This window comes from Triplophysa rosa, linkage group LG4 (genome assembly GCF_024868665.1).
Source record: "Triplophysa rosa linkage group LG4, Trosa_1v2, whole genome shotgun sequence".
In the NCBI taxonomy this organism is placed as follows: Eukaryota; Metazoa; Chordata; class Actinopteri; order Cypriniformes; family Nemacheilidae; genus Triplophysa; species Triplophysa rosa.
This window is the reverse complement of record NC_079893.1, coordinates 9,662,325-9,686,464: the sequence shown is the minus strand read 5'-3', so window position 1 is coordinate 9,686,464 and position 24,140 is coordinate 9,662,325. Positions and strand designations below refer to the sequence as shown.

General features: G+C 38.2%; 1 protein-coding gene across 2 annotated transcripts in view; it reads left to right on the top strand.

The window, feature by feature from the left end:
* klhl5 (kelch-like family member 5) overlaps positions 1-24,140 on the top strand; it is a 53,453-nt gene that overhangs the window by 16,148 nt on the left and 13,165 nt on the right. For both annotated transcript variants that reach the window (XM_057331167.1, XM_057331166.1), the window contains 4 exons: positions 11,549-11,731; positions 14,672-14,808; positions 14,972-15,168; positions 18,139-18,351. In XM_057331167.1, the coding sequence (XP_057187150.1) occupies positions 11,549-11,731; positions 14,672-14,808; positions 14,972-15,168; positions 18,139-18,351 (730 nt within the window). The remainder of the gene's footprint in view (positions 1-11,548; positions 11,732-14,671; positions 14,809-14,971; positions 15,169-18,138; positions 18,352-24,140) is intronic.

Genomic DNA, 24,140 nt, shown 5'->3' with positions numbered 1-24,140 from the left:
AGTTCAGCATGATGAAGAGCTGTCATTCAAATATGTGGGAGTTTGAAAGATTACAAGAAAAGTCAAAACAGCCTTTTGCATGTAGTTTTTGTGTACGTGTTTGCCACAGGACAGCAGAAAGACAAGCAAGTTTAGTATATGGGCAAAAGACGTTAAGACGTCCCCATGAAAATTCATTTACAAAAGTGATTTTATGTCCATAGAAAGCACATTAAATGTAAGTAAAATGTCTACTTTATGGTTTTCAAATAAGTTTTTGGAGAATAAAATGTCATAAGTTGGTTGAAATAATGTTACATTGTCATTGAACATTTAGGTACAAATTCAAACAACATGCTTATTCTGACTTGTACGTATTAAAATATATAAAAGAATAAGGGAGAATAATACATTTTATTGTGCTTTAAATGAGTAAAAAATTCTTATTGACAAAATGGGCAAAACCTCAGATATAGTGGCAAATTACAACTAATTAGCATTTGGGGTGAGAGTAATTAATCTTTTAATATGTCATAAAATGATTTTTGTTGTAAATATATGCGTGACAAGATTTTTACACTGAATGACATTATGAATGACCACTTATATGCACACTATACACTTTTAACATGATCTCGGTGCATAAGATCACACATACACCCGTCCAAAAAAAAGTCACCACCTGGGCAGTGCTTTGATCTGGGGTTGCTGCAGTTGGTCAGGTCTAGGTTCAGCAACGTTATGTGCCCAAAGAATGGGGTCAACTGATTACCTGAATATACAAATTTACCAGGTTATTCCATCAATGGATTTTTTTTCTTCCCTGATGGCACGGCAACGGCATTCCAAAATGACAATGCCATGATTCATCAGGCTCAAATTGTGGAAGAGTGGTTCAGGGAGCATGAGACATCATTGTCACACATGGATTGGCCACCACCTTAACCCCACTGAGAATCTTTGGAATGTGCTGGAGAAGACTTTGCGAAGTTGTCCGACTCGAAAATGAATGCAACTCTGGACAGGAATAAAGGTTGTCACATTTCAGAAGCTTTTCGAAACGATGCCACAGTGAATGCACGTTGTAATCAAAGCTAAAGGCGGTGCAGCGAAATATTAGTGTGTGACTTTTTTTTGGACGGGCAGTGTGTTTTAAATTTCAGAAAAAGTGCTTCAGGCGAAATCATGCAAATGGACTCACTATTATAAAATGATTAACGTAATTAAAATGCTAAAAACAGCTACGCAATCCATGATGTGGGCCTATGGCACATACATTGATATTGCATTTCTTCCTGTGGTAAAAATGCACCTCTGAACTCTCACTCAATTTTTTCCATCCTGCTGCAAGCTTATTTCCACACCCACTCACTCTTGCGGTATAATAACACTGTCCCTGCGTACAGATGCGTAATTTGCACAATCCTGCTTAATTTGGGCGCATACTCCCTATAAAGTGTCACGTGTTCACTGAGTTCTTTTTTTTCAATATAACATATAACAGACCAGAGGCATATGCTAATCTTCATTAGGCATTTTTTTCTTTAGATACCTTAAATCAAATCTCAAAACAACTGGGTGGCTTCATTTTACACTATGTTAAAAATGTCCTTTTTGCCATTTAGTGCCAGGGAAACAAGTGCAGGGCAGAGGGGCTTTGAATATTGTCTTGGTGTCAAAAAGGTTAACATCCACTGTTTTCGATTGACGGGGGTTTGTATGACAGTGTGTATTTCTGTTGAGAGAGAAGGATGTGGGTCTGTCAGTGTGGTGTAGCTCTAAAAAAGCACTTAGTCACCCGTCACCTTGGAGACGGTTGATTCAACCTTGTGCTTTTTTCACGGCTTACAGTTCATACCAGGAAAAAATAACCACAATCACATAAACACAGTGACTGAATTTGAACTTTTACCTGTGAGAAAAGTGGCAGCCTAAATAAACATCTATATAACCTAAAAACAGTAATGTGGTTTGTTTAATGTGTCTTCTAAATTTGCGTTTTAGAGAAGTATATCATAACATTCAAAAACACATGTACATTAACCCTGTGTCTTTTACCATCACCTCTGTGCTAAACACAAGTTAATTACAATAGAAGCATAAATAGGGATTGAGTATTTAAGGATTCATGCATGATTCCATAAACCTTCAGGCCCCAGGGCTATTTACTGTATGACTTACAAGGAAAGAGAGATGCAGGAAGAAAGAGGAGAAGAAGAAAACCGTCTAGTTGACTGAAAACTGCAATTATGATCTGGAGATAATGAGGCAAAGCATCTGATATGTTTTGAGCATACTAACTAGAAGTCTCTCTCGTCCCTCTTTATGCCTTTGATTCACACATGTTTTCCTATATGGTTACACACACACATATGCACAATATGTTCTAGGCAACTATAGAGAAATAGAGAGTGTGGGAGGAATTCTTTATTTTGTGGATAGATATTTTGTATTTCTGAAATTAGACAGAGGTGGGGTTTTATTTTGTCTATGTATCTATAGATGCAATGCTAATTCATAACCCTATTGGTACAGTAACATGACAAAGTATGCACACTTAAATTCTTGAACACTATTCATACTGGTTATATTAGTTATATTAGATGGGTTTTTTGGCATGTCCACAGAATTAAATTGCAAACTGGCTCATTTTACTGTTCTTTTTAATAAATCAAGAAAATGGGCTTCTCTGTATAACAGCGTGTGCTCTTGCTTTGTTTTATTTCTGTCTTATCATACAATGACTACATTGACAGTATTTGGTGCTCTTAGAACATAGGGTTATGGTATTTATTTTAATCTATATATAATCAATTTTAGATGACTGATGAAAAGATGGATATCCTGGAAACAGTGCTACTGTATATGAATGTTTCTTGTAAAGAGAGCTAGAACAGACCTAATGGGCTTATAGACAAAACCCCCCAAACACTACTCCCCTCAGAGCAACAAGAACAGAAGAAACATACAGGCCTAATTTTCATCTTTCTTTTGCCTTTCCTGCTTCCTCCTTTCCTGAGTTGCTTTCTTTATACATGACTGCTCCTTTGCATAAAGTTGTCAACTGTATGTGCATTTATGTAAATCTGTGTGTGGAATAAGACGCAGATTCTAGTAAGATACCGTTTGATATAAGATTGTGTATAATTAATGTTTAATTTGACTTCCCTAAAACACAAATCCCACTCGATCCCTCTGCATCTGATACATTTGCTCGTTCCCTTCTGAATTGGCCTGCAGAGGCTCAAATCTGATCCCGATACATCAACATATCAAATAATTCTGCGCGTTCCAAGGCATTGCAGTGGGCTTTTAATGTCAAAGTGTTTTGACTGTGTGAAGTTTCTAATATGCTGCAGAATCAGTCATTCTACAGAAAGCTATTGAAAGCTACGATCTCCCTGTTTGAAATAGTTACTACAATCAAGCTACAATACAAATTAATAAAAAAATGAATTAAATTTTTCATATTTTATAATTTAGTTGTAGCAGAAATAAAAAGAAGATCAATTAGGGTGACAGCATAAACATTCGTGATGTTTCTTATATACTTATAAATCTTAATTGTAAGCTTGGTGTTGCAAATTGTGGTAAAGTAATGAGATGTTTTTAAAGTCCCACTATGTTCAATAATTGTATCACTTAAAACTGATCTTTAAGCATTAAAATAGCATATGTAAAGGTTTTTCCTGTAATAATAATTTCTTTATACCTTAAAATGATTTGAGAGTCATGAAACTCTGAAAGAAACTCTACACCCTTGCTTTATTTAGTATACGGGGATTCATGAATATGCAAATTAGTCCCATCTCCATTCATTCAAATGAGCTTGGACCATTGATTATAGGTATGTACATAAATGTCTCATTCGCTGTGTGAGCAGCATGTGCACATGTTGCAGAAACAAAGCTGAAAAGCAGCGATCATTTCACTGCTGACTGAGTCTATGCGCCATCCTTACATATCTTCTATGGCTCAAATCTGTTAACGTGATTGGTTACAGGGTTATGATGTCATAAACAGAGGCAGTTTAAAACTGTATTTTTTAAACTGTCTTTAATAAACTGCAGTTTTATTGGGAAAATATTCCGCAGTGGTTTAAAATGATGATTTTGCACATGGTTTATCGGAAAGCATATTAAAAACACCACACATATAAACAACATCAAAAACGTGATTTTTACTACAGAGGGAACTTTTACAAATTTCTGAAAGTTTTTTTAGAACATGACAAACCGTTACGTAACAACCTTTCTTGATCCCTTATTGGGCAATTCTCCCAGAAAAGCACGCCCACAGCAAGGCGAAAGAAATAGCCCGCCCACGCGTCAACCGACGAGCTATAGGAAGACCCGCTTACCATCAAGATTGGCTGCGCTGCGTCAAGATTGGCTGCGCTGTGGGCCTGCAGCAGCAGCTCGTTACTCTTGCGATAGTGAGAGAAGTTGAGATGTGTTTGTTTGTTCACGGCATTTCAGTGATGGATGTTATATAAACGGTGGATATAACGCTGGATTTGCAGATCGTTTGAAATTGATAGATGGAGCGGTCCCAGCACTAAAAGATCCTGGACATGAACTGCACACGGTCAGTTAAGTCATATGTCTGTGTTTTGTTGGCAATCGGCGCATACGTGCATAATGTAAACAACACAAACTTATAGTGGATCAATGCGATGATGTATTGTGTGCTCGTGATTTAGTTCCTCCCCCCGTACACCCCCAGGAGGTCGTATTTTTCCGGAAATAATCATACAACTGTATCTATCTTTTATAAATGTGATCAAACTAAATACTCTTCAAAGATACGAAGTATGCAGTTTTACTCTATAGGTACTCAAGATTAACATGAGATTGGCAGAAACTGCGCGTTCAACCGGACCTTTAATAACTTAATAACATTTTTGTTTATTTTTAACCAAGATGGTGACCTATATACATATATTATTTTCCGGCTTTAGTCAGGGCAAATGGGACCAAATCATGGCTTTAATGTGCATTGTACAGTCTGACATAAAATGCTGTTGTTGCTCATTGTGCTGTGGATTTTACCTAAAGACCTCACTGGGATTATATTGTACAGTATCAATATCGTACAGTAACAGCTGTAAAAACTATACAGTGTGCACTCAGTTAGCAACTCCCCAAGACTGATCAGAGGGCTCATAAAATGAAAGAGAGGAACGAAATAGGGAGAGCAGTTGAACGTGAAGGTGACTGGAAACTAACAATGGCGTAGAGAGTTTAATAATAAGGCGATTAAGGAAGAGACCCAGAGGGCGAGCGAGACTGAGAGCATTTTGAAGAGTACTAGGAAATAAGGTTCACGGAAGGAACGATAGAAAGACAGCAAAAAACAGTCAATGTAAAATATAAAAGGAATAGTTTGAGCAAGCGAGAAAAACAGTGCAAATACTGTATGAAGGGACGATTGCCCGCTGGGGATGTTCAAGAGCTGGCAGGTGTTTATCTGGCCCTTTTTAGATAACTCACTGCTTCTCTCCTGTGTGCTAACATGTGTGAAGACGTGTGTAATGTTTACTTCGGTTGGTCATGTTGGGAGAATTGTGAGTTTGCTCTTGTGCATGCTGGGTAGAAAAGCGTGTGTATGTGTGTTTAATATCGCCTCTAGTCTCTGATTTCGTATGAAACTAAGTAATTATGTCATCGAGAGGAGCCAGAGGGTGGAAACACGTTACCCATAACTTAATATTAAAGCACTTGAGAGGGAATCTCTAGTTCGTCTCAACATACAGTGTGTAGTCTACTTCTTGGCATTAAAGGGACTGTTCTTCCAAAAACTGTGATCATTCACTAAAAATTCCAAGTGACTTATCTGGGTAACAGAGATGATAAGCTGTGTATGCTAAACATTTAAACCATTATCCGATAAAAAGCTTTTCAGGATCCCCTTCTTAGCATTCTCATTTGCACTTCGAAAAAATGGTGTTCAATCTTGGGACTTGTAAGGACCAATGGAATTTTACAGAATGTGCACAATTCTCTTTCTCCCTCTCTCTGTATTTCTCCTGGGTTGATACGTTTTAACATCTATATAAATGAGTCTTAAATTGCTTTTAAGAGGTTTGGAACTATAAAGCTGAAATGAATTCGCACTCGCTCTCATCATTTCACCATCTGTCTTCTCTTCAAATGGTGTGAATGAAAGCTGTGTTCGTGCGAGTTTGTATGAGTGAATGAGCTCTGTTACTTTGATATTTTATTAAGGTTAACGCTTTGAACTTTCTTGCTGATTTAAATGGATTTTCAATGTGATCTTGGTCTGTGAGGCTAGAGGCTGTTTACACGAGACTGTTTTCAACTAAAAACAGAAAACTTTTTATGCGTTTTAGCTGTTCATTTACACGAAAACAGCGTTTTGGGGGACTGAAAACGCAAACTTTTGAAAACGTATCTCAAAAAGCAAGTTTTTGAAATCGACTGCATTATCGTTTCCGTGTAAACTCTGAAGGCGGCGCTTTCCAAAAACCATGCGCGCATGCATGTAGTGTTTCTTTACAGCGCAATATCGCCATCCACTGGCCTGGCATGCATAATACATTGTTTTTATTCTTTATCCCGGATCCACGTAAATGCAGTTCGTTTTGATAACGCTGTCATGTGTACGTGAAACTTTTCAAAAACGCAGAGGAAAAACTTTTCCGTTTTTTATTGTGTAAACGTAAGATCTTGTCCTAAATGCTGTAGTTTGGCGGTGCTCATCTTCTACTGCTTAGCATGGAAACCCCACAGAGCTTTTGTGGGACTCGCTGTCCTTCCCCAGACAGATCTTTGCAAATAGTTTGTGCTCTCAAGGCCCTAGACGTGTAAAATCTGCCTTTAACCTATGAAATTGTAATAGCAATGTTTAAAAAATTTAAACTTTATTTTCTGTGTTAAAGTGACAGTTTACCCAAAAATAAAAATTCTGTCACCAGTTACTCACCCTCAAGTTGTTCCAATTCTAGCCAACAACAAGTTACAAGCATTCTTCCATATATCTTTCTCTGTGTTCATCAGAACAAAGACATTTACTGTATACAGATTTGGAACAATAACTAAACAATTATTTGCAACTTGCTAGTTGGTTGTAGCTGATATTAGGAAAAACAACATTCCAGAGAGCATTTGATTGGCCAACAATTTCTGTAGTGCATGATGAGTCATGAATATTTGTAATCCATTTTCATGAAGAGTTTCAAACAGAGATGGATTCAAAGCTTACAGACATCGATTCAAAGCCACAAAACCCACATTTTGATTTCAGGGTTTTTTAATACAGCTCGACGCATTTCATTTACATCCTCTAATTCACATTCGTCTTAATAACCGAACAGTTAAAGTTAACTATCACCTTCTCCACTGGCTCGCTTGCCGACTATTGTGATTAATTACGCGACGCGCTATTCATTTTCAAGCATCCTGGATGGGTCGAAAACCCACCCTGTGATCGTAGACAGAATGTCTACTGTAGAGATGTGTTCACAATAGCACCATTAAGAGACTCAGAGAGGCAGAGAGAGAGAAGATAAGTGTGAACAGGGGAAATGGTGGATTGGAAAGGCAATCTGCGGAGAGAAAGGACGGGAGACAGGAATGACAGGAAGCCGGTGATAAAGCGAGAGAGAGAGAGAGAGAGAGAGAGAGAGAGAGACAGTGGAGACGACAGCCGTTTGGGAACCAGCTAAATTGCTTTGTGTATTTCATGGCCAGCTTCATCATCAAAGCTAATTACTAACAGCTCTCTAAAGCCCTCTATATTTATCCATCCATTGATCGTGTGCATGTGTGTATAATTGTGAGTGCGGTGATCTAATTTTGCAAGGATGGCTTGTGCCACATTTGAAATGATTTCGATTTTTTGTGACATGATTTTGTTTGTTCTGTTTCCCTTTTTCAATTTAGCTTGACTAAAATTCATATATTGGTATTTTGAATCCCCTTTGACCATATTCAATCTATATTTATGAATTGTACACTCTAAAAAATGCTGGGTTATTTTCAACCCAGCGTTTGGTCAAGAAGGGAAGAATTCAGCCGTTGGGTTGTAATTAACCTATGCTGGGTTGTTTTAACCCATTGGTGGGTCGAATATAAACATTTTCTGGATTTGTTCCTTTTTGACCCAATGCTGGGTTTAAAATAAGTACCATAAATTCTAGTATGGACATTATTTTAAGCATTGAAACACATAAGAAATGTAGGCATGCACCTTTTTTAAACACAAGGTTTTTAATATTTATTCCAAAATTATTGATTACATTTTAATTATTTTCATTTATATCAATACAACAATGCACAGTAACACCGTGTCTACACCGGACCAGTGTGGACAAAATTTTAAATGGGTTCTATTGTGTTCTATTGTCTTTTGTCTTGTCGCGTCACACCGCATGGCGTCCAGTGTAGACACTAGTGTTGTCACCAGAGGTGGGTAGAGTAGCCAAAATCTTTACTCAAGTAAAAGTACAAGTAACTAGAGAAATTGTTACTCAAGTAAAAGTAAAAGTCACTATTTTAAAAATTACTTGAGTAAAAGTAAAAAAGTATGCAATTAAATAACTACTCAAGTAGCTAGTTACTTAGTTACTTTGTATCTGATTATATAGGCCTACTACATAAAATTAATATTAACGCCAATATTTTAATATTACATTTTAATCAATATGTTTAATTATCATAAACAGATATCTTTGCAATATACTAGAGAGACTAAAGAATAGACAAACACAGAAGAGACAAGCATTTCTGTAAATTTCATCTAGTCCTGATGTCAATGTAGTTTACACAACTTATTTAGAATAATAGACCATGTCAAACTAAAGCATGAACTAAACTCAGAGCATTTCCTAAGATGATCTAGAACATCTGCAGTGCTCTCTTAAATGAAATACACATTTTTGAACAAAGCTCGTGTTTTCTCGTGTTGTGTCACGTGTGTGTTGTGAAACGCTCTTACTTGTAAACAAACAGTAAACAGTGAACCACACGCCCATCAACAAGTTTTCTTCCTTCTGTTCTTCAAATGTATATTTCTGCAAGCCCACGTCTCTGTGTCTGACAGGTAACGCGCATGTTGCTGTGTCTGACGAACAGGTCGCGCGGGTGCGCGCATATGGCGGGCATTTATCATTGCTGGCAAACAATATGACACATTTGCAGTTTTGATTGTATAGATATAGATTAATATCCACTTCATCCAACGCTCTTTGTGTTCTGCGTGTTCTTAAGTTTCGCGCTACGAGGAGTGAGTAATCCTGCTTCAGATGATTCAGATCGTGCTGCGAACTGAACAAATCATTTGAACTGATTCATTAGCCTATTCAAATGGTTTTACCCATTGTTCAATTAATGCTTTCAAAAGAATCGACTCAAAAGAATCGATCACTCGGGAATGCCCGTAAAAGAGACGACAACCTTGAAATAAACAACGCGTTTTAAAAAGCATATTTTAAAATGAAGGAACGAAGGAACGTCACGCAATGTAAGTTATGTAACGAAGTAAAAGTACAGATTTTCTATTAGAAATTTACTCAAGTAAGAGTTAAAGTACACACTTTTAATTTTACTTAAAAAGTACGTATTTTCCAAAATGTTACTCAAGTAAATGTAACGAAGTAAATGTAGCGCGTTACTACCCACCTCTGGTTGTCACGGTACCAAAATTTCAGTAGTCGGTACCAATACCAGTAAAATTCCACGGTTCTCGGTACCAATTTCGTTACCAAAGCAAAACACCAGTACATGCTAATTGAAACAATTTTATTAATAAAGCTCATTGTTAATATAAATGTATAGAAATCAATGCCATTTTGTATACATGAAGTATAAGTTAATTGTTGCTGAAACTGTTGTGTGCTCTCTGCTGATGCTGATGAACATCCTCCTCAGTCTGCTGCTGTATAAGACAAATAGAATAAACTTCAGTGAGTCAACTGACTGAACAAACATGCATATGCAATATTAAAACAAACCTCCGTTTTTATACTGCATTTACACAAGATTACTTACATTAAGGTAACTGTATATTAAAATAATAAATGCAACATATATATTTTTCTTTAGTTTAAATGTGGCTTTTTAAACCTAATAGAGTTACAGTATCTATCCAAGACATACACATTGCTAGTCATACAGTTAGTATGATAGTTTTGTAGCACATAGATTTTAGATAGGCCTATATAAAATAGGTACTGTAAACCCCACCCTGTCCTCCCATTTATTTTACCCCATTACAGTTATAAAAGCGTTAAATGGGTAATAAAGACACTTGACTGGATTAGCATTGGCGCTAACAAATTAACACGCAAACAGGGACGTTTATTTTAATGTAATCTTTCAATTTAACATATGCTACAATATTCATAATGCAAACGCGAACAGAATTTGAAACTTACCGCTTGAACTTGTTAACTTAAATCCGGATGCTTCCTCGTTTCACCACAAAACTCTGTTCGTTTTCTTCGTGATATGACTTGAATCTGAAGTATTTCTGCGCTCATCTCTTGTGGATCGGAGCCGCGCTTATCCGCTCATCACGTCTTATTGCGTCTATGAAAAGTTTCCGACTGACAACCTGTCAGACACAGCATCAGTACCCGGTTGACCCGGGACGGCGGTGGTACCGGGTTTTATGAAAATTAGGTACCGACAACTTTTTTATTTTTAGGTACCGACTTGGACCCGAAGTACCGGTACTTTTGACAACACTAGTAGACACAGTGTAATAATCTGCAATACGCCCTTTTCACAATGACGTCACTTAACTTCCGCCTTTTTGCAAAGCAGTGTATCATAACATCCATCTTGCAACAAACAAGAAGAAGAAGAAGAAGAAGAGGAAGAAGAAGAAGAAGAACTTCCGTTTTGCCATCGCGCTGGAATTTAACAACAGTGAGAAAAAAAAACTGACAGAACACGTATTCAAGTACTTATCCTAGCACCTTCGCTAACACAAAAAGAAAACAAAACACTTACCTTCATAATCAAACAGGTACTGTTCAACTAAGAATTTGTATCCTTTCTCTAGCTTTGATCTTGTCGTTTGCGAAAATTTGTCTGCAAGACGTTGTACATCATCTAGACGTATTTGTGGCAGATGTGCAAGCCACTTGGTAAACTCCATTCTGAGGCGTTAGCGGAAGTAGCTTCTTCTTCTTCTTGAGTTTTACTGGCGGTTGGCAAATCAGCTTATAGGTGCATTACCGCCACCTTATGAACTGGAGTGCTAGCGGAAGTAATGATACACTGCTTCGCGGCAGAACGGAAGATGCGTGACGTCATGTGAAAAGGGCGTATATTTACTTACAGTACATTTTTTTATTTAACCATTTAAAAATACCACATTTGGAATGATGATATAACTCATTTGTCAAATCCATTATGAATAATTTTATTTATATGGACCGTCTGAACCGCTTAATAGAAATGAGGCAAACTTGGCAACCCTATCACATTTGTTGCGATTGTTCAGCCCTATTTAACACAGATTTTACTCATTTTAAGTCACGCTTACCCTGTTCAAATTTGCAGTGCGAGTTTTCCAACACAACGTGCACTCTTGTTTGCAGGACATCCAACAGCACTGTGACGTTGTCCTCATGTGCGTCGATGGAGCCGTGTGTATCAGACGAACACTTCCAGGCACACAGTCATGCCGAACACACCTTCAGACGCATGGAGGCCTACCTGCGCACCAGGAAGCTGTGTGACGTCGTTCTTCTCGCTGGGGACCGCAGAATACCAGCACACAGGTACTGAAAATGCAGCATCCAGACTATCAAATGGTCCACTGAAAGAGGTTATTATTGTGAATCGTTAACTTTAAACCCAAAGAAATTTGGTAACAATCAAAAATGGGAGTTTAAAAAAATCTGTAAACTAAGCTGAAACAGTAAACATACACATTCTTGACATCCTGATATTACAAATTCTAAATGATCCATTTCTATAGCTCAGTTTTACGAAAAACAGTGGTTTGAGTGGTCTTAAATGGAGAATACGTTTTGTGGTTTATGCATTAGAGTATGTCCATGTAGTCCATCAAATCTTAATCTGAAATGAGAATCTTTCCATGACGTGTAATTAAGCTTTAAAATCAGAGTTTGTCATTCAGTATATCATTTCAGTATAGGATGAACTGAGTTCCTTATGCACAAATGAAGCAAAGCCACAGATAAATGGAGAATTCTTCTTTAATTTGAAGAGTTTATATAAGTTTAGAGCACCACCTTGGCATTCTTCCCCTTTATTGTTCTCTGATCTATTCATCCTGTCTTCTCTTTCATCATCTCACCCTCTTTGTTTAGTTCTGCTGATTGTAGGACTGCCTCAGGCAGCTGGAGGGTTTTGCTGGTGTTTTATTTATAATGACACACACACACACACACGCACACACGCACACACACATACACACACACACACGCACGCACGCACGCACACACGCACACATACACACACAAGTGCATGCACGCGCACACACACACGCACACACATACACACACACACACACACACACACACGCGCACGCACGCACGCACACACACACACACACACACTCAGTGTCAGGCTAATGTGATGACGAACTTACAAAAAGAAGCTGAATCATCCAGTGGAACTCTAATAAGAGTAAAAGGCAGAGAACTTTTTGAACCTCTTGATCAATGTGAGTGTTTGTGTGTATGTGTGTGTGTGTCTGCAGCGTGTGCGTAGTGTAGTGAAGGGCTTTTAATTCAATCTGCTGTGTGATAAATGAACATAAGGGGAGTGATGGAAGGTAAATGCTGAGTGTTACTCTGCTGCTAAATGAGTCTCACAGTCGCAAATGTACTTTCACTACTGTCACACTTATCTCTCTCATTCTCTTGCTCTCTCTCTTTTGTTCTTTTGTTACTTACAAAAGAACAAAAACTTCTTTTGTCTCTTTTGTTCTTTTGTTACTTACCCTTAATTATTCTTTATTCATATGCTGATTTTTCCATTGCAGTAGGTAGGAGGAATAAAACCTACGATGTAAACACTAATATGTCTATAAGCTTTCCTGTAGCTAAACTGGTAGAGCATTAGGCTAGCAACGTCAAGGTCGTGGATTCGATGGACAAAGCAGTTTGATCAAATGCACTGTAAGTCACTTGGATAAAAGCCTCTGAATCTGCTTCCACAGAATTCTGCAGAAAGCTTGTGCATTTCACAGAATTCAACCACTCGTAGTTAACATATTTTGTAACATGTTGGAAATGTAAATATAATGAATTACTGCATTGTAATGCAGGGTACGAAAACCTGAGAAAACCATTTGGTATGGCATTTTGGATATACCTGTATAACAATTTTTTGGTTTGCTTTGTTGTGGTTTTCTTAACATTTCGCAACATCCAAGGACTAAAATAATTTAGTATTTTTATAAATTTAGTATAATTTAGAAACCTTTTCTAAAGCATGGTAGCTAAGTAAATAATCTTTTATCTCGAAAACGTGATGACATCGTAGCCCTGCGTCAGCCTCCGTAGTGCTTCGAAAGAAAGGGGTAGAGGTGGAATGATCCTTTGGTTGCAATTCGCAATCTCACCACTAGATGCCGCTAAATTTCATACACTAGATTTTTAAGTACAATCTCAAATCTAGTATTTTCTTTTTCTCAAGTATATTTACTTTAAAAAATGGGAAAGTACTTGATTTTTTATGTACTTACTGTATTAAGGTAAAAGCATGTAAATATGTATTTATGAAATGAAGTGGAGTTAAAGTATAATATATGCTTTATAATGTATAATTTATATGATTTTTTCCCCAAAATAAAAACAGTTTTACAGTCCACAAATTCCATAGAAATTGATATAAATAAAGCTCATGTAATGTTTAGTTTTACCTACTGAGGTTGACAGTCACACATTTCTAAAGCTTAAGCACTTCATTTCACCCATAACTGTAAAAACGAATCTAATTCGCCTTAATTTCACCCATTCTTCACCAACTTTCAGTGCCAAAATGTGCTAAAGGGTGTATGCAGATTCTATGTGGGCTATTTTTGTAGCATGTGGGTAGGGTTTAATTCAGCTAGATCTTGTTTCTGTCCGTAGTCATTTCTGTCTTATCAGAGAATAGCTTTGAACGATCATTTCAACGCAGCATTTTCCTATTTAATCCTCTTTTAATTGTGTTAATAATATTTTTGATTATGTAAGCTTCAGTGACTGTCAGAGGCTGTCTGCTAATCTCATACAGTATACCTGTCCTGACACGTCTAACAAAAATGAATCAATATCACACAATTTATTGTGTTTTATTAATCTTATACGCTTAACCAGCACACACACGACCACAACAATACAACTAACCAAATCAAACCAAAAACACCACAGAGTTAAAATACAAGCACATACACCAACGCTCAGCCCCGCATACAGTAGGCTAATTAGCATTTTGTCTCGGAGTCTAATAGATTTAAAGCCGCAAGCTTTGACCGAGTGTGCATATGTGAATATCTTTGTCAGCAGAGCCGGATTTGAATAGGAAATCCTCATTTTACCATGCTTCAGTTAACAGATCCTCAAATCCCGTCTCTTCCCGTAATCTCCCTGTCCGTCTCTCTCAATTTTTGTCATGCTTTACCTGCAACACACAAGTTTGTCTGTTCAGTCATCCAGAACACATGGTTCAGATCGTTTCATATCATCTTCATTTCTCTCTCTTAGACTTGTTCTCTCATCAGTGTCCGATTACTTTGCGGCCATGTTCACCAGTGATGTCCGAGAGGCAAAACAAGAGGAGGTCAAAATGGAGGGTGTGGACCCGGATGCATTATGGGTCTTGGTACAGTATGCATACACAGGTAATGTTTTTTGTGAGATGGACACAAATGCATAACCCTTTATGTTATGAACAATGTCTCAGGCATTAGATGATGGAGAAGAGCGTTATGATTTGCATATTTTGTTTATAAATAGGGTGATAAATCAACGCAGTCGATTCATTCCCAGCGTTTGTTTCCGCAGGGCTTTTGGAGTTGAGAGAGGACACTATAGAGAGTTTGCTGTCTGCGTCATGTCTTCTGCAGCTGTCTGCAGTGGTTCAGGCCTGCTGCAGTTACCTAATGAAACAGCTCCATCCCTCCAACTGTCTGGGCATTCGCTCCTTCGCAGACGCCCAGGGCTGTCTGGATCTCCACAAGGTTGCACATAACTACACTATGGTGAGCTTCCACACGTGCATGCAGACATTTTGAGTTGTTATACACTTTTATATTAGTACAGAGAATATGCTGGCAAAAAGAGTGTTTTTTACTCCGGAAATGTACAAAACTGTTTATCTTCAGTGAACTCACCTCTCTCCCAAACCTCCTCTCCTACATTTTAGGGGTGTCCCCGACTAAGAATTTACATAGTCGAATCAGAATTGTCACGTCTCGCCTATAGTTGACTGATGGTGGAATCAGACGTGTTTGTGTGTGCGTGTGCCCGTGTATGTGCGGATGACACCAGGTGGTTAAGGGTACAGCGCAACATTGATGCACCAAAAAATCAAACATTAATTTACAGAATTTGTTTAGGACAGAATATACCTTTATAATAAATAAATGAAATAAGCCAGAATCAAGTCACAATGTGCAAAGTAAATGTGTTTGGGCAAAATGTCTGAAATGCAGGGGAACATAATTTTGAAAACACAAGCCACAAATATTAAAATTAATTAATTAATCCTTAAACATCACGTAACAATGCTGTGCCATACAATACTAGACCAGATCTCGCCTCAAAACTATTTTAAAACTTACTCGATAATAATTAATTATTTTTTTACAAACGGGAATACAGCACGTTCATTTTTTGTTCCGCATGTAAAGGAGGAATGCAATAAAGCATCTTACCATTTAAACAGTCAAAAAGTCCCTTTCACCTTTTTTCCTGCGCACTCTTTCTCCGTCCCCCTGACACGCACGCTTGCTTTCAGTTCCAAAAGTCTGCGCTGTGCTTGCTATATATGGTGATTTTGGTTATTTTACTTCATTTTTTGTTCATTGTTTATCATGCAGCGCAAAGTTCAGTCTAAGTAACGGACTGCGTGCATTTAAAGAGAAGGTGTTAATTCATATTTAAATGGCCAAAAATTCAGTAAGTGACGAATGTTTGGAAACGGTTCATTTCATTCATTTGCGAGTCATCTGCGGGTGCGTGCGGAATGTGCTGCTTCTCTATACCGGTCTCACAGCACAGAAGACGTGGATAGACGCGATCCTGCGCTGAGTCATAGCCAGACCTTGCGCTCATATGCGCCGGGGGTTTTGGTACCAACCCTAAAAATGTCCCATTTCTTTACATCATAAATAGCGCAGTGCATGCCCGTCTGCTACGCCACTGCCCATATGAGCAAAATGACATGATCCCCATTGCATAACACCTCTGCGAAGATTCGACTGTGAGATTGGTAGTCGAATCGGGCTCCTCCGATCGAAGCATCGAATCGTCGACGATTCGGGGTCACCCCTACTACATTTATCTCTTTTCTTTTCTCCTTTTTTTGTCTTCCCAAAACAACACATTCTGAAGGATTTATCTCCTGCAGTTAACAGAGCACAACCGCATATGCTATGCTTGAACTCCAGCCTTCCATATTATATCTGTGCGGCGTTTCGGTAGGTGTTCGTGTCCATAAGGCTATCTCTGCACGTGTGGATGTGTGTTTATTCATTTAATTTTCACAGCTGCAAAAAAGTTCCCGAACGAGGCGAGAGTGTTTAATTGGACATGCTACTGTTCCTCTTTGGACATTTTCTGCTCTTCGTTTGATGTTCCTGTATTCCTGGGGGAAACTCATTCAAGAAAATACATCCCATAATAGCCCGCCCACAGTTCTCAACAGGGGGGTTGTCATGGAGACTGGGTTGGAAACTTGCTTGATTTTCCGTCACCGCTTCTGTTTCCTATCTGTCTTTCCTTGTTTTTATTTCACCCCTTTCCGTTCCTCTCTCTCCCAGGAGATGATGTCCACTGGCTTTGCTTGTCCGCTTTGTACCTCATGTCTGTTTATTTCTACTGTGTTTTCTGTGCTGTGTGGTCTGTCAGTTATTGTAATCGCTGTTTAAATGGTATTTTACTGTCCAAAATGTAAAAGGTACATTTCCGCTTTTGAAACCTGATTGGATGAACTGCTGTGAGACCAGTGACTACACGTTAATTGAATACTGTATTCAAATAAATGACTCAATTCTTATTTTTTATGGAATATTGCAGTGTGTTTTAAATGATTTATGTTGTGGGTCAAGCATCAAAGCCCCACCCTACATTTTTCTCATTCTATAAGCAGTTACACGGATATACCTCACAATTCACAAGAAAACATCACAACTTCCATTTAATGCCGAATTTAAAGCTGAGGTGTCATTTTGTCTAGCTTAAAATACTTTCTAAGCACTTTGATAAGCAGAGACCAACTAAATGTAGGCCATTTTTAGGTCAGTTCTTAAGTAAAGTCAGTCAGATTACGGAAGTCGTTCCACTCTGCGGCCATGTTTGCAACGCCTCCGGGCAGAATTTCAGTCATAGCAAGACCACAGTCCTATCTGCTTGAATGGGGAAAGGCAGATATTTCTGAAACTGCTGGCAAAAACCACAATTAAACAGCATATTTTGGATTTGCCTGAAAATAATGAAACCTGTCATGAACTGTACCATAGCTTTTGTTTTCTAAGCTTAAATTGCGGTAAAAGCACCTTTTTTGAGGTAGCTTTGGGTACTGCGCATACATGAGATTGTGTAGAGCTCTGCCCCAGAGGTTCGTCAGTCTTTATCGTTTGATGATTGGCTGTTTTTACTGGAAGGGCGGGACTTTGCTTCTCTAGAGCGACCATATTGACCATTGCATTCCCTCCCCATTCATAGTAATTCCAGTGTCGTATCTTGTTAATATCTATTGTGTCTGGTAAAGTACAACCAATCGAATCAATGCTATACTGATTTAAATGAGTTCCCCATTTTGTGTATTTTGTTGTTCAGTACATGCTTGTGTATAAAGTACATTATGTTACATTAGCATTATACCATACGGTTGAAAGGCCACCATTAGTCAAAACTTTACACCACACACACAATCTGATGCTTTACACTCACTGTTTGTTACAACCACATCCTGTTTTCTACTAACCACTATCTCTCTTTCTCTATAGGAGCACTTTATAGAGGTCATGAGACATCAGGAGTTTCTCCTCCTGCCCGCGAGTGAGGTGGAAAAGTTGTTAGCCTCCGATGACATGAACGTTCCAGATGAGGAAACCGTGGTAGCGGCACTGCTCAGCTGGGTCCATCATGACGCGCCCACCCGTCAATCACAGCTGCCCGCTCTCCTCGCTTATATCCGCCTTCCCCTGCTTAAACCACAGGTCAGTCGGGCATCCATCTGTTCACCCATCCATCACTCTGTTAGTATATTATGCCTTTTATTCAGCTGTGCTCTTACCTGATTACACAGCGAGATCGGCCTGGCAATGAATCAGTATCAGAACGTCATTGATCTGCATTAGTCTTGTATCAGTTCATCACTTAATTCAGTGATCGGACAGTACTGTAAGTCTGTCACTCGTCGTTGAGACTGCCGAACAGCCTTTGAGTTTTCCAAAGATTTTTTTTAACCGAGTCAGCCCACTCTGTGGCCATCTCCATACCGCACCCGCGCAGCTATCTCTGGTCATGAAAATATTGCTCCTGCACTGAAAAAAGGTTCATCCAATTAATAATTTGTCTTTCTGTTCAGCTTATAATTATTAGTTTAATTTTTAAAGTAATTTTTTTTTGTTTAAAACATTGTTAAATATAAATATTTTTAATTAACAGTTCAACTAAGAAATTTTAGTTTTGACGAATGTACAATTTATAGGTTATACACACAGGCCAGGGCATGCGCATTAAACACAAACATCGTCCAGTCAGCACCAGACCACCGTCTTCAAGTTAACGGTCCGTGGATCAACATAGACGCACCAGTCACTCATGAACACGTTTTTGAAGGTAAGTAAACTACTTACGAAATCAGTTGATAATAAATATGAATTCGTTTTAACGTTGTCTGTTAATGTAAACGTTTTGTACTTAAGGGTCATTCAGTCATAGACTGAAATAAAAATGTGTGGGAGATCTCATTCCTGCTCCCGTTCATTACTCAACCTTAGGTGAGGCAAAACAGAGTAATAATTTGATGTTCCTGTCACTCTTTTATTACCGTGTTATTTGTAAGTAACGTTATCTGTTATAATTTCAACTTCAGCTTAGTTAACGTTATTGCTGAAACGAAGGGTTTTGTTCAGTACACGCGCTCTCTGACTGAAACTCACGAATTCTCCCATCATAAACCCACATAATTAGTATTAAAGGGCTCATCGGATGAAAATCTGACTTTTTCCACGTTTAAGTGCTATAATCGGTTCCCCGATGCATCTACCAACTCAGAAAACGTGAAAAACAAGAACACCGTAAGTTTGTTTTGGTTTGCCTTTCCCTGCAAGCATGTGAGAAATCGAGCCGTTCAGATTTCGCGCCTGTTGTGACGTAGAGGGAGGCTCTTATTATAATGTTACCGCCCCTTAATCTACACAATTCCACCCACGGCGCTGTGTACGTGACGCCATGGCTAAAGTTTGTGGAAAACATGCAAAATGTAATGTAGTAAATGTAAGTAATATTTATCAACAGTCTGAATTGACGTAAATGTACCGTATATATAGGAGGATAACGTTAGCATATGATAGCGAAGGGAGCTAAGTCAGTCACAGGCTAAATAGAACATTCAAAGCCAGTGTTAAACTTACTCTATATTTTTGTTATTTGGCAAATGGGCACTTGGAGTTTAGCTGTTAATACATTATGTGCGTTAATATGTTTAGCTGCGACAAGCTGTTTGTTTTGATAATGAACAGGGGCGAACACTGCGGTTAGTTTCGTTTTAAATGTCTCAAATCATTCGTCCTTATAGGCTGAAAAATCTGTCACAGCATACTAGTTATGCTCTCACGTTGTGTGTGTATAACTTGTCAATGACAAGCGCTAAAATCCACGTAATTCTGCTGAGATCTGCAGGTGCGCATTCCATGGATTTTAGGCAAGCATACACTCACAACGTGAGCGCATTAGGATGCGCTGTTTGCTGTGACAGATTTTGTAGTCTCAGGACGAATGATTTGAGACGTTTAAAATGAATGGCAGTACTACGCGTATGTTGTGTTGACACGCCGGACGGAAGGGGGTGGGGTGCGCTGTAACTCATTATCATTTAAAGGGACATGCACCAAAACGGGTTGCTGTGAGCATAGCTGTTTTTGACGAGGCAATAAGGGTTTTGTTCACACAGCCATTGAGTGTTTTTAAGCTAAATATGTTCCAGACATTTCATGAAGACCCTAATAAATCATACCAACTTGTTGAAAGTACTCATCCGATGAGTCCTTTAACGTTAACGTACCTGGGGACCTGTCATTTGTAATGACAAATTTGTAATAATTGCATGGGTTGTCTGTGATCTTAATCCCATGCAAATCGGCCATGTCTGTCATTTGTAAAATAAAAATACCCCTGCAAAAGTTATCATATTTCGCGGAACACCGAGGTCCTGTGATAATATTAACATTTGTCCCGTGCGAATCTGCATCTGTGATTTGGCAGGCTTGTATAGGCCTTGTGTGTGAGAGATTCTTGATTTTTTTCTCCTTTCAATTTTTTTTCCAGGTGTCGGAGAAGGAAGAGGCTGAACAAATTCTTCAGCAGGAAACCATGGCAATCTTTGTCAGAGATGCACAAGCTGTACCCAAAGACATTGGCATCATACTTGAGGGACAATAAAGGCTGTTGTTTTCTAAAGTCAATGTTTGCAAGCTCTTAGATGTTAAAAATCTTATACTTGAGTACTGAAATTGTGGATGTATGGAAGTAGTGTATAAGTTAATAAATATTGATGTAATGAAAATTATTGGTGTCTTTTTTATTAGATTTTAGATAGGATTAAATATTAATGTTCCTTAATGCAATCATGTTTTATTAGATCCATATCTTTTTGATTAAAACAAATTATTTCTATTAACATGATAAATAATTGTTTATTTAGATCTATATCGATTTGATTGGATAAAGCAAATCATTTCGAATAAGTATTTCTTAAATGAGAAACAATTGTTTGATTAAATCTATATCTATTTGATTTGAGAAAAAAGATCATTTTAAATATTATTTCTTAAATAAGAATTTTTGTTTTGATTGAATCTTTATCTTTTTGTATGGATCAAAAATAGAATATAAATTAATTTACTTACTTCAACCAGAAATATATAATTTGTGCTAAGTTTTATAAAATAGTTTTATATATTATAAAATCACTCAGGAAAGGAATAATGTACATTTTGGAGAGCTTTTTGCAGTTCTTCTATAAATTTAGAAGATGTTGCTTCCATCTTTCATGTAATAACTCAATGGTGATAAGATCAGGACTCAGTCTGTTGCAAGACTTCTTGTTCTTCTTTTCGCTAAAGAATAGTTGATGACTTATAATTCTAAAATTGATATTTCCTGACACACTAAAGAGGACAATATATACATAGCTCTATATGTAAACAGATTATCCCTTCCACAACATAACTTTCATGTTTAAAAAAAGAGCAAGACCTTTTATATGTTGTATGTTCCTACGCAACATCCTGTTTTAATTCTAAATCCATTTTAAGTCATTTCATGGGTTTTTTAACATGTGCTTTTGCGTTACTGGTGATAAAAAACCTCATTACTCAAGAAAGATAGGGTTGAAATGAATCTTAATATATATGTTCCAATAGAACCAATGAACTTTTTTTGAGATGTCGGGATATAAACGTGTCAACAGATTGTAACTAATTGTAACCAATTTGCACAGCATGGTTCTCTTCAAGCTATGGCTTGGCTATGACAATAGAATTTGTGTTCTGATGCATTGAAATGCATGCACATACTGTACATATACAGAGGATGCATGGGACTTTCTGGTAAACCCTATAGTGTGGTGACCAACAAATGATTCCATTATTTTGTGGGGGCATTTTTTTGGTCTTCTGGAGGAACACAGCTTATACATCAAACTAAATGATGTTTATTTGAACGTGTAAAAATTCAAAGGTTTGTGTGAGAGCGGTAGGGTGAGGGTATACGGATAGAATATACAGTACAGTTTTAAAATCATTATGCTTATGGAAAGTCCCCATACAACATGTTTGTGTGAAGGTCAGCGCTGTTCTGCAAGGCTGTGTGGTTGTGTTTTCAGTGATGGGATGTGTTTGGAACCTGGAGAGTGTGATAAGATGTTGTTGTGTCTCGTCTTTTCTTATCACATTCTTAACGTCTCTCTCTCTCCCACACATACACTCCACTGGAATTTTTTCTTGGCTTGTACATCTAAAAAAAAACAAAAGCACCTGCCACAGACCACATCTATCTGTTATGCCTTTGTTGTTATCACAAGTCCTTGTTAAAAATCTGAGTTTGATATTATTGTCCTGAAATGGATATTTTCACCGACCTGCAGTTCAGTTGAGAATCCTCCCCTTCTGAACAGTCTTTTCGCTTTGTGCATTTTCATTTTAACGCATGATAAATTCTTCTGAACTGCCACTCTCTTCCTTTCTGTCTCTTTCTCGCTAAGGTGAAAGAAGAGAGAAAATATTCAAATAATTCCAGATGAACGTTCTCTCATGGCCGGCTTGCTGAGTTTGTTAAATTCCATCTAAATGTAAATCGGTTTTTCGGCACTCTCTCCGCTGAGGGAAAAAAAGCTTGCGGTCCGGCCGGCTCAACTCCGGAACAGTAATATCTTTCCAGCGTGTTTCCTCAGTATTCACGTTGAGTGGAGATGATCGATTGGAGTTTATGACAGATGCGCTTGTTCTCTGCATGTGACATGGGCTCTTTAGTGAGAAAAGGAAACGATTAGCTTTTGTTTTTAGCAAGAAGAGAAAAAGAAAAGGAGTGGTGGAGAAGGTATGGGTGATAGATGGGGAGTGAGGAGGTGGTGTTGTATGTGTGGGGGAATATTGGAGCTCTAACTCTTTCCCGAGTGCTGTGATGGATGCCATTATGGATTCAGTAAGATGGTACTACTACCACACTCACACACACACACGCGCATACACACACACGCACACATGCACAGGCACACACGCACAGGCACACACACACACACACGCACACATGCACAGGCACACACGCACAGGCACACACACACACGCACGCACGCACGCACGCACGCACACACACACACACACACACACACACTTTCATATCATAAGAAGCACTGCAAACGCTGATGGAAAATGTATCATCCTGATAGATGCATTGTTGTGTGGGCATCCACGTGCATGGATATGCATGTTTTTGCATGGAAATGCTTGGCATTTAGTTGGTGTGTGTGGTTTTACAGATTAAGATTTTGGCACATTTATAGAAAAATTAGAGACTTCGCATGGGTATTTAAATGACCAAATATTGACATCTGACCTATCGGTATGGTTGAAAGCCTTAATTTTTTTATTTTAAAGTTGACATTTGTATGGAATTGCCCATATCCATTTTATAACATGACGCAGTTGATTTTGATTTTTACGAATAATCTTTTGTCTTGCGTCAATCAAAGGTTTTGATCGTACCGTGGACTCCTACTAAAGAGCATCTCTATGGGGCTATATCTGTGCTGTAGAATTCATTAAACTGTCACACAGCACCTGTCTAATTAAAATCCTCTCCATTTACCGATAGAGAACATAAACAGGGCAGATGAGAGGATGAATTTACAGAGCGAAGACTTGTTAACTTAACAGCCACGAGAGGTGTCATTTGAAAAAGATTATGGGAAAAGACAGAAGGAAAGAGGAAGAATAAGGAATGTCCCATGTAATGTTTATGTATGAGGCGGTAATGATTTGGAGCTGCGCTTGCAGAAGGAAATAGGTTGTGTGTGTGTGTGTGTGTGGTTGTTCCAGGTTCTTTAAAGCTTTTACTCAGGAGTTGTAACCTATATAAGAATCTCTGCATTCTGTTTAGAGGTCTAGAGAGACACTTGCACGCCCTCGCTGGGAATCCCTCCTTTAAAAAAGGAATGGAGGTAGGACCTTTTGTTAGATGTTTCACCAGAAGCTTGTTTTAGTCCCCCGAGTCCTCTCCTGAG